The sequence below is a fragment of the Pseudochaenichthys georgianus genome, chromosome 7 (genome assembly GCF_902827115.2).
Source record: "Pseudochaenichthys georgianus chromosome 7, fPseGeo1.2, whole genome shotgun sequence".
NCBI classification, from domain to species: domain Eukaryota; kingdom Metazoa; phylum Chordata; class Actinopteri; order Perciformes; family Channichthyidae; genus Pseudochaenichthys; species Pseudochaenichthys georgianus.
The window spans coordinates 37519912-37536027 of record NC_047509.1 but is presented as its reverse complement, the minus strand read 5'-3'; the positions used below and the strand labels follow the sequence as shown (position 1 = coordinate 37536027).

Here is a 16116-nt window from a genome sequence, read left to right as displayed (position 1 = left end):
ACGTGCGTTTTACGCGCTGTTAAGCTACAACGTTATTGGTACTGGAGACATTTAAAAAATATATGTTTAACATTATATCGCAGTCTTAGTGTGGCCAGCTCGTTTATAATATGCAAAAAGACAAACAAATGCGTCTATGATGTATTTTCGATCAGACGAGATCTCTCTCCCTGGTCTGTGTGGGAGGGGGCGGGGCCGTTTACACACACGCGGCTGCTACATGCAGCAACACACTGCGGAGACGGCGGAGAGAACGCCGCTCCGAGGTGTGGTTAAACTTCACCCATCTCGATGCTCGTTGCCAAAAGTGCAATAAGAGTTTAGCCTGTAAGGGCGGTAACACGAGCAATTTGTCTAAACATTTAGCAAAAGTGCTCCAGATTCAGACGGAGGAATGCACCGGGTTCCACTGTCTTTCTAGTAGCTCTGTAGCCCCGTCCACGAGTAACGTTTTCACGTCAGGTGTTCTGTATGCTAGCAGCAACACACGGAGTTAACTCAATTATATAAACATGGGGTAATGATTTGAGGTAACTGAATTAGTTAGTTTGTTAAAGTTTCAGCTATTCTGTTTACAGTTCTGTCATCAGATTATTTATTATTTGCTAAAAAACTGTTGTTTCTTTTGATGTGAAATATTATTTATTTAATTTAAATGAAAAGCAATGTTCATTTTGTAAACAATTTGTTTAGTTAATTTAATAATATGTATTTTTTAATCAAGTATTCATCTTTATTGTCTTCATTGTTAGTTTCCACATGCCTAAAACAACCTCAAGCTAAATCTAAAAGTTGATGGCTAAATAAGAGCGTTTGAGAAATTGTGTAAGGCATAATAGTCCGAATAGTCGATTAATCGTTTCATTAATCGACTATCAAATTAGTCGTTTGTTGCAGCCAGTGCGGAGCTATCAGGATAATTGTGTGGCCTTGTTCCCTCACTCTGGCCAGAGTTGGGGGTATCAGAGCCAGGGGTGGGAACGCGTACAGAAGGCCCGGAGGCCAAACGTGCGCGAGCGCGTCCACGCCTAACGGTGCGTTTAAATCGCGCATTGAAAAGAACAGCTGACATTGAGCATTTTCTTTCGATGCGAACAGATCTACCGCGGCTCGGCCGTAACGCACCCACAGCTGACTCACAATCCTTGGATGTAGAGTCCAGTCTGCATATAGTGGTGCACCTCTGGACAGTAGATCCGCCCCGAGGTTCATCATTCCTGGTACGTGCGTCGCTCTCAGAGAGAGGAGACGTCCGCAGCTCCATAAGATCAGTTTGCGTGCCAGCATGTGTAACTGGAGAGAACGCAAACCCCCTTGGCGGTTTATAAACGATATTGTGGTCGTATTGTCTGTCCTCACGAGGACATGATGTCCTCTGAGAAAAGGCAGAAAGCGTTTTAGGGTGAGGAACACCGCTAAAAGCTCCAGGTAATTTATGTGCGCCCGCTGGAGGTCTCTGCTCCAGAGACCCCTCACCCCGACCTTCGTATATACCCCCCCAGCCCGTCAGACATGCGTCCGTGGTGACCACCTTCCGTGAAAGGACAGCACCCATAGGCACGTACTAGAAAAGTCGGGTGCAGCCAGTGGCGCAGTGCCATTACGCATTTCACAGTAACCATTACTCTCCGCGCGCCATGGCGGGGTTTAGTTTTAGGGCGGCTACCCAGCGCTGAAACTCCCTCATGTGTAAGCGTCCCAGTCGTACGACCAGGATGGCTGACGCCATGAGCCCCAGTAACCGCAGGCATGATCTGAAGAGAACATGTTTGCGCAGCTGGAAATGAGCGAGACAAGCTCTGAAAGCTTTCATTCTTTCCGCTGACAGGCGGGCTGTAAAGGGCACCGAGTTCAGGTGTAACCCCAGGAAGAGTACAGTCTGTGCTGGGCACAACATGCTCTTCTCTGTGTTTATTATGAAACCCAGGTTGAGCAGGTGCTTTACGAGAACATTTGTCTGCTCTCAGAAGGGGAACAGTAGACAGACTGTTTATTGTTTTTATTGTTTTTCTTTTCATTTTTTTGAGCTGCGCCCTTGGCCTGAAGCCTGGATGCGTCAGCGGAAAATGGTTTATGTGAGAAACAACAATATTGTGACATGTGTTTTTGCGGACTTGAGGATGGTGTTGAGGCATCTCTCGAGGCAGCGGGAACACATCTAGAGCTGGGGAACCGTAGACTTCCAGCTCTGTCACAGAGGGGAGAAGGAGGGGCTGTCACGCCGCCCGCTTCTTCTTCGTCGACTGTTGGCCGAAATTCTGGGTTGGCTGCACCTGGGCTGCAGCCGGAACCGGAGATTTTCTAGGCCAGCTCACCCTCGTCCCCTGCCTGGGCTGGGGACTCAGAGCGGGCTGCGACCTGTGCTGTTTCGGTACTTTGAACCGAGCAGAGTTCGAGGCAGCTTGGGCGAAGGACTGCCGCTGTGAAGGCAGCGGCTGAACCCTTCGAGGGAGACAGAGGTGGAGGGCCTCGTCCTCCTTCTTTTTCGACTCGCATCTCCTCTGCATGGAGGCGAGAGCAGAGCCGGAAATCCCCTCGGGAACGATGGGCATGTCTAGCACATTCTCCTTTTCCCAGTCTGGGAGGTTGGTGAGGTTGAGCCATCTAGCTCTTTCCTGCACCACCATGATCCCCATTACCTTGCCCGTGGCCTGGACGGCGCAGCGTTGGACACGAAGACAAATGTCTCTGATCGCGGCCATTTCGTCCAGAACAGCCGGTCCAGGATTGCTTGACAGATCCTCGCAGAGCTCCGCTTGGTATGCGGTTAGCAGCGAGGAAACGTTCAAAGCCCTGGCGGACAACGCTGCGGCTCGGTAGGACCGTTCAGTCATGGTCGACTGGAATCGGTCCACCTTCGCTGGCAGCGTGGGGTTCCTGCTTGGTGACGGGACCAGCCTCGGTAGGAGGTGGGCTGCCACCAGCGGTTCCATAGGCGGTATGCGGAGCAGGCCGAGCCTCTCCATACCGTCACAGTCTAGGGAGGAGGCACCCTGGATTGGGGCCTTGTTGCTAAAGGGCCGGTCTCTCCACGAGACCGACACCTCATCCAACATCTCCGGGAAGACCGGAAGGAGTTGCCTCTTTGTCCTTGTTGCTTGGGGAAAATGTTTCCCCTCGTAACGGGACCTGGAGGTTTCCTTGGCCATTTCGGGCCACGGGATGTCTAGTCTGGACGCGGCACGCTGACACGGCCTGCAGGTCCATGCTCTGACAGGGCGAAGCTGGTGTGCTATCGCCCGGGAGAGCAGCCTGAGCCGATGACACGAAGATATCGTCTTCTTGCTCATCCGAGTCAGACAGGAGGAACTCAGAGGCACCCTCTTCGTCCTCCATATAATCCAATTCCAGGACATCCTCCGCGGGTCAAACCATGGTGAGGTCCAGCCGGGAGCCCCAGCTTGGTAAAGCGTGGGGCTCCGTTCCCGCGTCTCTTGCCGCCACCGGGTCCCAGCCTGACACGGCGCGGGACTCCGGTTCTGCAGCTGCCGCTGTTGATGAGCCCCAGACCGACACAGTGCGGGGCTCAATCTCTGCGGCGGACGCCCCCGCGTCTTGATTGCCAGCCGGCAAATCAACGGACATGAGGGGGTCCTGTTCCGAAAAGCTAGCTTGACGTGCTAACCGTCGGCGGAGGCTCTTTACGGTGAAGCGGGCACAATGCCCGCACGAGCCAGGGTTGTCAATAGCCTCCTGGGCGTGTTCCAGCCCGAGGCAGGACGAACAGATCTGGTGTGAGTCTGTGCCTGATATTTTCAACCCACAGCCGCAGAGCCGAGCCTCCGAGTTCCTGACTCCTCTGGTGTGAGGGAGAGAGGCGTCAATCTTGTTCGCCGTGTGGCGTGGAGAGGACCCGCTCGTAACAGGTATCCGGAGAAAAAAAGAACGGTGTAGATCTTTTTTCTCAAAGAATATTAACTGGTGTGTTAATATCTTTTAATCTTTTCCTCCTCTGTGAGAGAAAAAGAAAAAACGTCCTCGCTACCATGGTGTCGGTACGCCATGAGCCCCATTAACCGCAGACATGATCTGAAGAGAACATGTTTGCGCAGCTGGAAATGAGCGAGACAAGCTCTGAAAGCTTTCATTCTTTCCGCTGACAGGCGGGCTGTAAAAGGGCACCGAGTTCAGGTGTAACCCCAGGAAGAGTACAGTCTGTGCTGGGCACAACATGCTCTTCTCTGTGTTTATTATGAAACCCAGGTTGAGCAGGTGCTTTACGAGAACATTTGTCTGCTCTCAGAAGGGGAACAGTAGACAGACTGTTTATTGTTTTTATTGTTTTTCTTTTCATTTTTTTGAGCTGAGCTTGGCCTGAAGCCTGGATGCGTCAGCGGAAAATGGTTTATGTGAGAAACAACAATATTGTGACATGTGTTTTTGCGGACTTGAGGATGGTGTTGAGGCATCTCTCGAGGCAGCGGGAACACATCTAGAGCTGGGGAACCGTAGACTTCCAGCTCTGTCACAGAGGGGAGAAGGAGGGGCTGTCACGCCGCCCGCTTCTTCTTCGTCGACTGTTGGCCGAAATTCTGGGTTGGCTGCGCCTGGGCTGCAGCCGGAACCGGAGATTTTCTAGGCCAGCTCACCCTCGTCCCCTGCCTGGGCTGGGGACTCAGAGCGGGCTGCGACCTGTGCTGTTTCGGTACTTTGAACCGAGCAGAGTTCGAGGCAGCTTGGGCGAAGGACTGCCGCTGTGAAGGCAGCGGCTGAACCCTTCGAGGGAGACAGAGGTGGAGGGCCTCGTCCTCCTTCTTTTTCGACTCGCATCTCCTCTGCATGGAGGCGAGAGCAGAGCCGGAAATCCCCTCGGGAACGATGGGCATGTCTAGCACATTCTCCTTTTCCCAGTCTGGGAGGTTGGTGAGGTTGAGCCATCTAGCTCTTTCCTGCACCACCATGATCCCCATTACCTTGCCCGTGGCCTGGACGGCGCAGCGTTGGACACGAAGACAAATGTCTCTGATCGCGGCCATTTCGTCCAGAACAGCCGGTCCAGGATTGCTTGACAGATCCTCGCAGAGCTCTGCTTGGTATGCGGTTAGCAGCGAGGAAACGTTCAAAGCCCTGGCGGACAACGCTGCGGCTCGGTAGGACCGTTCAGTCATGGTCGACTGGAATCGGTCCGCCTTCGCTGGCAGCGTGGGGTTCCTGCTTGGTGACGGGACCAGCCTCGGTAGGAGGTGGGCTGCCACCAGCGGTTCCATAGGCGGTATGCGGAGCAGGCCGAGCCTCTCCATACCGTCACAGTCTAGGGAGGAGGCACCCTGGATTGGGGCCTTGTTGCTAAAGGGCCGGTCTCTCCACGAGACCGACACCTCATCCAACATCTCCGGGAAGACCGGAAGGAGTTGCCTCTTGTCCTTGTTGCTTGGGGAAAATGTTTCCCCTCGTAACGGGACCTGGAGGTTTCCTTGGCCATTTCGGGCCACGGGATGTCTAGTCTGGACGCGGCACGCTGACACGGCCTGCAGGTCCATGCTCTGACAGGGCGAAGCTGGTGTGCTATCGCCCGGGAGAGCAGCCTGAGCCGATGACACGAAGATATCGTCTTCTTGCTCATCCGAGTCAGACAGGAGGAACTCAGAGGCACCCTCTTCGTCCTCCATATAATCCAATTCCAGGACATCCTCCGCGGGTCAAACCATGGTGAGGTCCAGCCGGGAGCCCCAGCTTGGTAAAGCGTGGGGCTCCGTTCCCGCGTCTCTTGCCGCCACCGGGTCCCAGCCTGACACGGCGCGGGACTCCGGTTCTGCAGCTGCCGCTGTTGATGAGCCCCAGACCGACACAGTGCGGGGCTCAATCTCTGCGGCGGACGCCCCCGCGTCTTGATTGCCAGCCGGCAAATCAACGGACATGAGGGGGTCCTGTTCCGAAAAGCTAGCTTGACGTGCTAACCGTCGGCGGAGGCTCTTTACGGTGAAGCGGGCACAATGCCCGCACGAGCCAGGGTTGTCAATAGCCTCCTGGGCGTGTTCCAGCCCGAGGCAGGACGAACAGATCTGGTGTGAGTCTGTGCCTGATATTTTCAACCCGCAGCCGCAGAGCCGAGCCTCCGAGTTCCTGACTCCTCTGGTGTGAGGGAGAGAGGCGTCCATCTTGTTGGAGAGGACCCGCTCGTAACAGGTATCCGGAGAAAAAAAGAACGGTGTAGATCTTTTTTCTCAAAGAATATTAACTGGTGTGTTAATATCTTTTAATCTTTTCTCTCTGTGAGAGAAAAAGAAAAAACGTCCTCGCTACCATGGTGTCGGTAGTGAGGGAAAGCAAGCTAGCAACAGGTGTGTTGCTAGCTTGAAAAAATCAAAACCTTACCTTAATTTCCGAGGAAAGAAACGGCGAGGTCGATTATAATACTAACTGGTGTGTTAGTATTAGCAGTCTTCTTGCGAAGCAGGAAGGGTAGCCGGCGAGCGCCCGTCGACCGAAAGTTAGCTTTGGGTTCAGTCTGTGGACTGTTAAGCTAGCCCGGCTACCATCGAGATGTGCTCTGAAGCGAGAAGAGGTGTTTGAATGACGCATGCGACGTAGCGCAAGCTACTTATAGGGGGTGATTCCCTGACGCTGACGTCAAGATCACCAGCCAATCAGGATTGGCGTAATGAGATTGATGCTTCCGTTTGCTCCGCGATGAGGCGCATCCCATAGTGAGACATCGAACAGAGTGTTATGAATGAGAATCACAGAGGATATCCTTAAGTAGCTTGTCAAAACACAAACAAGCAGGGGACTTGCTGCGAGTGACCTCTGACCTCTGTCTGCTGCTCAGGGAGCTTCATGTTGTCAAAGATGCGGAAGACGATTCTGAAGAGGTCGTGCCACCAGTGCTTCTCGAAGGTGAGGCCGTAGCTCTTCATGATCTCGAACATGACCGTGAGACCTCTGTCAGAGACAAAGACAAACGGCTCACTCATCAGTCAAGCTGCTTCACAGACTCAGGACATCCTGGATCAATCATTTATTTATATATATATATATATATATATATATATATATATATATATATATATATATATATATATATATATATATATATTTAATCAATGCTGCTCACCCATACTTAAACACTTTACTAACTGTATTGCACTTTAAAACTACCACTCATTTGATCATATTCAAACAACCAAGCCTTTATTTGATTTTTTTTATCATATGGCCTAAGAATGATAGACCTATAAACTATACAATGGAAGTTTGTAGCAATAAAATAACACTTTGACTGAATCCAAGGGTTGTTATATGTTTGAAAAGGAAGGTTGAGGAGGAAAAGAGTTGTGTGACAGTTCAGGGACTTTGGATAGGTTAATGCCTTATTATGTTACATAGGTAAGCTCAGGCTTCAGAATTCACCTTTTCCCCCAGGCAGAGGATTTTCCATTTGTTTTTGCTTTATTTTATCTTCAATGATTTAGAATTATTAAACCACTTTCAATGCTTTTTGGTCAAATTGCTGTATTGGATAGAATAAGTATTAGTATAGTAAGATAACTGACTAACTTACTAGTGACACCTTCACTGTATTAGTCCTCGCTGCTTATTTGAACATTGTTAATAAGGTCATAATACACATGATAATTTAAACTGGGCAGGTAAAGTCCTAGGGATTAAAGGGGGAGAACATTTGGAGGACCTGTAAACCAGTCCACACGTTGAAATGAATGAGCCGTTTTTATTGACCTGGTCCGGACATCCAGCTGGCAGCGGTTGATGATACAGGAGAGCTCAAACAGGATGGGGAACCAGCCACGCACCCACACCCGATCGCCGGGGGCAACATTCATGTCGTCGCTGGTGTATTCCCTCAGCGCCTGCAGGGACACATCAGGTGGAATGTTACATCAAAACCACAGTGCTATTCACTAATGTATTAGGTGCCGTTATCTTGTCACACAATTGGCGTTATTAATCTCATTGTTCCCACCTGCGGCCTTTCTGAGACGTATTTGGCGCAGTGTCGGATGAGTCGGATAGCCTCCATGCTGGTGTCAGGGAACGCTGCGTTACACACAAACTCTGACAGGCACTTCACTGCATCCTGGAACGAATCAATAGCTGCTGCAAAGTGCTGCTGGAAGGTGTTCACTGAGGCAGGAGAGGAAGAGAAGAAGACAACAATTAGTCGGTTGGTTAAGGAAATCTTTGCGGAAGCAAGGCAAGTGAGAAAAAACATTCTGGTGATCTAAATAGGTTTTCTCTTTTATGTTTATCATTTAAGTTAAATAACAGGGGAAAGAAAGTTATTTAACTTTCAGCAGGGAATGTGGTTGTTTTTTGGCAAGATATGTTTGTTATTATATGTATATGAACATATAAGGCTGAAGTGCACCACTACATTAAGTGTGATCTTTTTCACCAGCTTTTCCACAGGTTAGTCTTATTTGAATGTACTTCAAAGATCCAAGCAAAACCTTTTATCAACCTGTTTCTTAAGTCGTAAACACATACGAGAAAACTGTTTCTATCAGACTAAGAAATTGGACCAGAAAAAAAATCACTTTCGTACGTTAAAGGTAGGGTAGGTAAGAATGGAGAAACCAGCTCGAGTGCGCTAGAATTTGAAAGTACACAACCCTACCTTCACACACGAACGCGCACATGACCAATGAGGGCACGAGATAAGTTTGTGCACAGATGGAAGGCTGACAGGCAGGTAGGCCATCCAGTCATTTTAGCAGGGCCGGCTCAGATGATTGGTCGTGCTTTTTACAGCGCCACGGCTTCCACAGATGACATTTCTTTATGTATTTTTTGTCAAAGCACTTCAGATATTCATTGCTATCGGGATGTTAAGAGCATTCCATGGAATATAACAAAAAGTGTTTCTGAAGTTAATTACCCACTCCACCTTTAAATACTTCCCGTCATTAAATTGTATTATATGTTTTTAAAGCTTCAGCAGTACAAAACATGTCTCATCTGTAGGGATGGGTATCATTACGTTTTTAACGGTACTACTACTTTTATCGATACCGCTTATCGATCCAGTTCTTTAACGGTTCTCTTATCGGATCTTTTGAGAAAGAAAAAAAAGGTAAATTAACTAAACAAATTGTGAATAATGTGAACTTACAGAACTGTAAAAAACTAATAAAAAACAAGTATTTACTGCAAAAATACAGTGGTACAGAGCAACACAGGTGGAGCATACAGGTATGCTGCAAAAGGCCTAACGGTTCTTCTGGAGGAAGATTGAGGTTGTGGTGGAACATTACGGGACATAATGTGTTGTTGTTTAGACAAATTGCTCGTGTTACCGCCCTTACATGCTAAACTCTTATTGCACTTTTGGCAACAAGCATTATCCACATCGAGACGGGTAAAGTTTAACCACACCTAGGAGCGCTTAGTTCTCTCCGCCATCTCCGCCGTGTGTGTGTGTGTTGCATGCATGCATGTAGCAGCCGTGTGTGTGTGTGCAGGGCCGCCTTAATGCACGGGCTGACCTGGGCTGAAGCCCAGGGGCCTACGGAGATCAGGGGCCTATCATGAGCAAATACAAAAAAAAAAGTTTTTTATTTCTGATGTTTAATTATTTTTTTAAATAAACAAAGTCCTGGCTTTCAGAATATGAAACTTTTATTTCCAAAATCACACGATAAATACATTTTTGAAGCTTGTAAAGGAAAGAAGACAGCTCTCCCTCGCCACTCTGCTGTTCCGCAGCGCCGCCCCCCCTGCCTCCGGCTGACATTATGAATGCAAGGCGTAGAGTAATCATAGATAACACGGCAGGGTCCGTTACAGTTTGTTTTCATCTGGTTTCAAATAAACAAAGTCTTGGCTTTCAGAATATTAAACTTGTTTCGGCAAATTCAGAAGATAAATACAACTTTGAAGCTTCGGCATAATTACAAGCGGAGAACGGAGTAACTTGACGTCACAGCAGGCAGAACAACAGCCTGTGTTTCCCCGGGAAACAAACACAATACACACAAACGCAAAAATGCACAAACACACACGTATACACACACACACACACACACTCGCGAGCTCCCCCCAGACCAGTAATCCAAACGAAAATATCTTCCCTCCGTAGTATTTTGATCATTTGCTCCGCTAATCAATCAGATCGATGGATTCCAGAGATGACTCCGAAACAGTCAGTGGGCACCACTTAACAGCCAATCAGAATGAGAATATGTTTCACCTGTGACTTATTCAAATTGCGAGTGATTGAGTGACAGATGAAGGTTGTTTAGGAGAAAAAGTTTGAGAAGAAAAAGTTTGAGAGTGGCGCTCGGGAAAGGAAATTGTTGAGGGAAAAGGAGTTTCGAGACAAGCAGCTATTACAAAGCATGCCGAAGCTTCCAGGTTATTTTAAACCTGTAGGCCAGGATGAGGAGGGAGGACAGGTGAGTTCTGTACCGAGCGGCAGCGGTGCCGGCCGCGGGGCCTCGGAGCGGCCGTCTGGTTCTGATAGCGATGGAGTAGCGGGAGAGGAAAAACAGACAGGAGGGACAATGGAGGAGATGGAGAGGACGACGAGGACTTGCTACGTGGAAGGGAGCCAACGGCAACCGGACAAATACACGATACGTCACTCATCTGGAGGAGAGGACCAGGCGCGCGTAGAGCAGAGTGGAGAAGTGCGATCACAGAGCCTGCCGAGGCTATACATGACTTTGATTTGCCATCAGCCCCAGGGCCTGATGGCAGGTTAAGGCGGGCTTGTGTGTGTGATGCATGTTGAATAATACCAACTTGCAATGTCAATCATACTTAAACGATGTAAAGCAAATATACTCTATACATTTAACATTAAAGTACCATGATCGCATCCAAATGGTAGTGTTCTGTCTGTCTCTCCTCCTCTCATGCGGTGTTAACGCTGCAGCCACTGGGGTTGCCAGTTTTTGCGGAAGGAATAAGCAACCAGGTCTATGAAAACAAGCGCAAAAGAACATGAGCACTTTAAACCTATACAAGTCGGGTCTACAAGCTCACAACCGCAACAGCCATTATTACTTACTACCAAGCAACTTCACAGAAAGATAAGCCCAATGTGGCTTATAATAAGTATACCTGGCAACACTCACTGACTGCAGCACGCGAGGGCAGGAGCCGGCGGCAGTATGTTTACAGAAGCGTTAGCATTAGCACTGATTAGCAAAGAGTGACGAGAGTGACTAGTAGTACAGGAAAAACAGAAATGAGTGACACAGACATGAGTGACGAGGAGGTCGAGGACAATGACACTGACTCTGGCGAGAGTGAGAGGGAAGTTGTGCTTGTGCCGAAAAAAGTAGATGGACTGTGCTAGTAGCTAGGCAGCTAGGCTTTATTTACATTTATTCTGAAGCTGTAACTTTATGTTCCGTTCCGTTTTTATATTCAGTACTGACTGCAGTATTTAAGTTAATCCTTTTGATTCAGTGACATTACTACTCAGTGGAGTCTAGCACTTTGTTTAAGTTTATGTTTTTTCAGTACAAGAACCTTTAAGTGCAGTAGTTGAACTGGGTGCTAGCCGGCTAGGCTTTTTTATATTATTATTCTAAAGCTGTGAATGTTTTGTTTTTATATTCAGCACTGTGGTGAGGTATTCTGAGTAACTTAAGTGCATTCCTCCCTGTAACAAACAGGTTGGTGTTGTTGTACAGCAGTTGGGTGTCCACTGTGGACAGGTGCTACTGCAAAGTTTACATTTTGTTATTATAAAGCTGCACAAATTCTATTCGTTATGTTCAGCACTCAGGCAGCAGCAATATCTTTATTTTAGTTACTGTATGTTTTGTTACCATAGAGACTTGAGTTTAAGTCAAGCACTTTGTTTAAAGCCACAGTAGTTGGCTGTCAAATTCATTTGAGTTACTCTACGTTTTTGCTACAAGAAACTGAGACTTGGATTTAAGTCCAGCACTTTGATGTTGATGGTGTCCGTTAAGCCACAACAGTTGGCTCCAGGTGCCACATTTTGAATGTAGTAATGTTTGTTCAGTATTCAGCAGCTACAGACTAAAGACAAAGTTATGTTTTTGTTACAAGAGAGACAAATGTTGTCTGTTTAAATTCATTGTACTCACGTGACGTCTAAGAGTAAGAGTGCAATAAATATTTTCATTGAAACGATGAGAATCGTGTGAGAATCGTGATCTCAATTCTTATGGAGGAAAATCGTGATTCACATTTGAGCAAGAATCGTGCAGCACTAGCATGTAGTAGCCGTGTGTGTGTGATGCATGTAGCAGCCGTGTGTGTGTGAGATGCATGTAGCAGCCGTGTGTGTGTGTGTGATGCATGTAGCAGCCGTGTGTGTGTGAGATGTATGTAGCAGCCGTGTGTGTGTGAGATGCATGTAGCAGCCGCGTGTGTGTGTAAACTGTCCCGCCCCCTCGCAGACGGGAGGGAGAGAGAGAGAGAGAGAAATCTCTCGTTTGGATTGGAAAGATGGAAAATACATCATAGACGCATTTTGTAGTCTTTTTGCATATTAGAAACGGAGTTGGCGAAACTAAAACTGCAATATAATGTTTATGTATCAATAATACATATGACATCTTTTTTTAAATGTCTCCATTACTGATAAAAAGAGCGATAACGTCGGAGCTTAACGGTACCAGTGTCTTTAATAATTCCGCCCCCAGGGCTCGGTACCCATCCCGACTCATCTGAGCACTGTGACGGTACACACGTTCCGTCACTGGTTTCCTTCATATCCCCTGAGCCAAAATGGCTCCCCTGAGTTGAGAGCTGCAGCTGTACTCACTGACGATGTGCCCAGTGGTCTGGAAGGCCAGCTCTACGATGGTCTCATCGTGGTCGGAGGCTGCCTGGTGGAACACCGAGAAGATGTTCTTCCATCCCGAACGGATGTTAGCCGCCTGCGAGTTGACCATCTGAGCCACACACCTGATCACCATGTCTCTGATGGTGGGGGACCTGAGGGGAGGGGAGGGGCTTAATATAGAGCAATACTGTGTTTTCTCTGAGAACATCAAACCGACACTCCACTAGAATTATAAACAATCCATTCCACTTTCAAATGTAATTGAAGAGGGTAAATTGAGAGGATGTACATTTGTGTTCTCTAGTAAACAATTGTATTATAAACAGACTTAGTAGAATTATCATAAAGCAGCTTAAAGCACGATCAATGTGCAGACGCTGTGCTTTAAGATTAGAACTATGCCAAAGTGACTTTTGCACACAGAAATGTCAGTCTCTCAGGATCCCATCCCACCATACTCCAGTTTGTTACCTGTTCTTCTTCATGATGTGCTCAAAAGGCCGGAGGAAGTCCTTCTGGAAGCGGAAGTTGGCCAGCTCTCCTTTCTCCAAGAACTTCATGGAGAGCTGCCTCAGGGAGTCCACGGCAAAGATGGCTACATCCTCGTTGGGGTTACAGCCCACCTGGAGGACACGGCAGGCAGAAGGGGAGCTCAGAGATCAGTCAATAAACACTAATTAACAACAATCATGATTCAATGTTTCTTCACAAGACAATTGGGTCATTTTGTGTGCTGTATCATCTCAATTCAAAGGACAGCGCAGCCCAACAGTTTTACTCTTTCAGCAGAAACAGAACAACATCAGCTTCCATTCTATTTAGAGTTGTGTTTCTGGCCATTTGGAGAACGGAAGTCTAACATTCACGCTGAGTGTATGAAATAATGATATAGTGGAGGATCTACATTTCCTTTAATGAAACGGATATGTTTGGACCTTTGTACCCTACCGAATTAATAAATTAAACTATGTAAATAACAAGCTCAGTAAAGGAACACTTCAGTGCAATCATATTCTCAGTGGTGACTTGTGCGTACAAACTTAGGACAAAAGTGTCCCATCTAAGTACATCAAAATAAATGACAATATCCTTAAACTACACAACCTGTAGTAGCAAGAAGTCCTCAAGGGGGCACTACAGGACAAAGGTCTTCCTCCTGCTGCTGCTGCCTGGCACCCCCCCTCACTAACACACTGTAGCACATACTTGTGTAAATCCTCTAGCACAGTGGTTCTCAAATGGGGGTACGCGGACCCCTAGGGGTACACTGGAGTACGTGAGATTTATTTTATGTTAATGAAAAATACAAACATAATTAATGCATTTAAACAAACTACTAATAGTAGATGAACTACTTTATTCAAAGGTTTACAGAAACTCTGGATAATAAAATGGGGAAAATAAACGGGGTGCTCTCTTTTCCTCTCCCTCTCCTGACAGCCCGTCAGTCTCGTGCAGCTCGCTGAACCTGTAATGAGTGACCCGACAGTAAAGAATAAATATATGTATAACTAGTTTAGCTAGTTCCAGAGTAGATAAACTAGCTAAGTGTGTTAGGTCTAACTCTTAGTGTATTTTGGTCCGCTCAACGGTCCGTCACAGCGGCGGAGCTGCGATCATGCAGAGCTGCGTGTTCTCCGTCAGCAGCAGCTGATCTGATCTCTCTCGCGTCCGGTTATACTTCACTCGCGTTTATATCCAAATCTATCAGATCTAGCTAGTTCTAGTTAATTATATGACTGCCTGCTTATCAAAGGACCTAAACAATAAGTGTTGCTTGACAACGGCGTGTGGCAGCAAAGTATAGCATTATGCATATGTTTATATGAGGGGTCAAAATCCCATGCTCATAACATGTTCATATATTTATTTCTTTTCATTCCCCACGCCACAAAATAAATAAATATACAAATATACCAATTTTAGGAAAAGTAATGAAGTTTGAGCAGTGTGGGTTTTATATGAACAGTTACACATATTTCAAAACTTGAAGTGTGTAACTGCAGTTAGCCTCCCTGTCAGAATGACAAAGGTCCTCAGTGAAGCACAAGCCCATGTTTCACTACATTAAGTACAACTTATTAAAAAGATCAGTTCAAAGCAGCTAAAGTCGTCTCAGTGTTATTGCATGATGTTAAAATTGGTTTGCCATGAATTTGGTGATGGATTGTAAACATTTGAAATGTAGCATTTAAGTGTTTCTCAGTTACTGTTGTTGTTTTAATGAATCAGACACTGATGGTGCAGCAGCACTGTACCTCTTTATATAGGCATGTTTTCCCTAACAAATAGTTGTTGTGCTGATCAGGGGGTACGTGGCTGAATGTTTTTTTCAAAGGGGGTACATTATTGAAAACAGTTTGAGAATCACTGCTATAGCACACTGACCTTGTTGAAGTGGTCTCCTATGACCTGCCAGATTCGGGACCACTGCAGCCTGATGCGGTTCATGTTGTAGTACGAGATCTCCACAATCTTCTGCAAGCTGAACATCCTGGGCTGGTGTGCTGAGGCCAGCTCGTCCATGGACACGGCACACAGCCAGCGCACAAAGTCCACTGGGAACATTCAAAACAGCAACGCACAATGAAGAACTGCTGCTTCTTTGGAACACACACAGACAGAGATACTGTGCGACACACTCACCGATTGCATTTCCATCTAGTCTGGTGGATCCAGTGAAGATCCTGCAGAGATAGAAGAAGCGTTAGTATGTGTACAGAACAGAACCCTTCATTCATCATCAAAAACATATATTGATGATACATTAATGATCTTATTCATGTCTATTTTGTCTTACCGGTCCACAGCTACCACCACACTCTGAGAACTGGTCTCTCCCACTGACTCCTGGATGTGAGCCATCTGTCTCTTGTCCTGACTGCCGACCAGGTTACCTGCAACACCAAAAGCATTTAACACAAGATAATGCATACTGGTATTAACCAAACCCTATGTAGGCGTGATCCTGTAGAAAGAGACGCATTAAGCAGGTGATTAGAAGAGACATAAGAGTGTGTCTCACCCAGGCCCAGGGGCATGAACTCCTCTGTGCCGGAGGGTAGACCCTTGATGCCGGCCTCCTTGTCCCGCACCACCCCTGAGATGTAGCGCGTCTTCACCCCGGTGCCGATCAACTGGGCGAGCTCCAGCTGACTGATGCACCTCAAGATCTACAACACACAGAACACACATTAGTTCTAGTGGATCTTTCATCCATTGGATTAGAGCTAAAAATGATTCTGATTCAGTTTATATGAGAAATATCTTAAACAGTGCTCCGAAATGAGCTCTTTTATTATATTAAGCTCTAAAGGTTGAGGCATGTCCTTCGAGGGATGAGAATAGAATTCACTAATTATCAAACATCTAAGAATCCGCCATAAGAA

General features: G+C 47.1%; 1 protein-coding gene across 1 annotated transcript in view; it reads right to left on the bottom strand.

The window, feature by feature from the left end:
- The window catches only part of LOC117448925 (brefeldin A-inhibited guanine nucleotide-exchange protein 2-like), a 76387-nt gene that overhangs the window by 22695 nt on the left and 37576 nt on the right, over positions 1-16116 (bottom strand). Inside the window, 9 exon segments of the mRNA XM_071203854.1 lie at positions 6753-6882; positions 7678-7808; positions 7922-8082; positions 12707-12879; positions 13199-13350; positions 15116-15285; positions 15374-15414; positions 15528-15598; positions 15826-15900. Of these exon segments, the coding sequence (XP_071059955.1) occupies positions 6753-6882; positions 7678-7808; positions 7922-8082; positions 12707-12879; positions 13199-13350; positions 15116-15285; positions 15374-15414; positions 15528-15598; positions 15826-15900 (1104 nt within the window).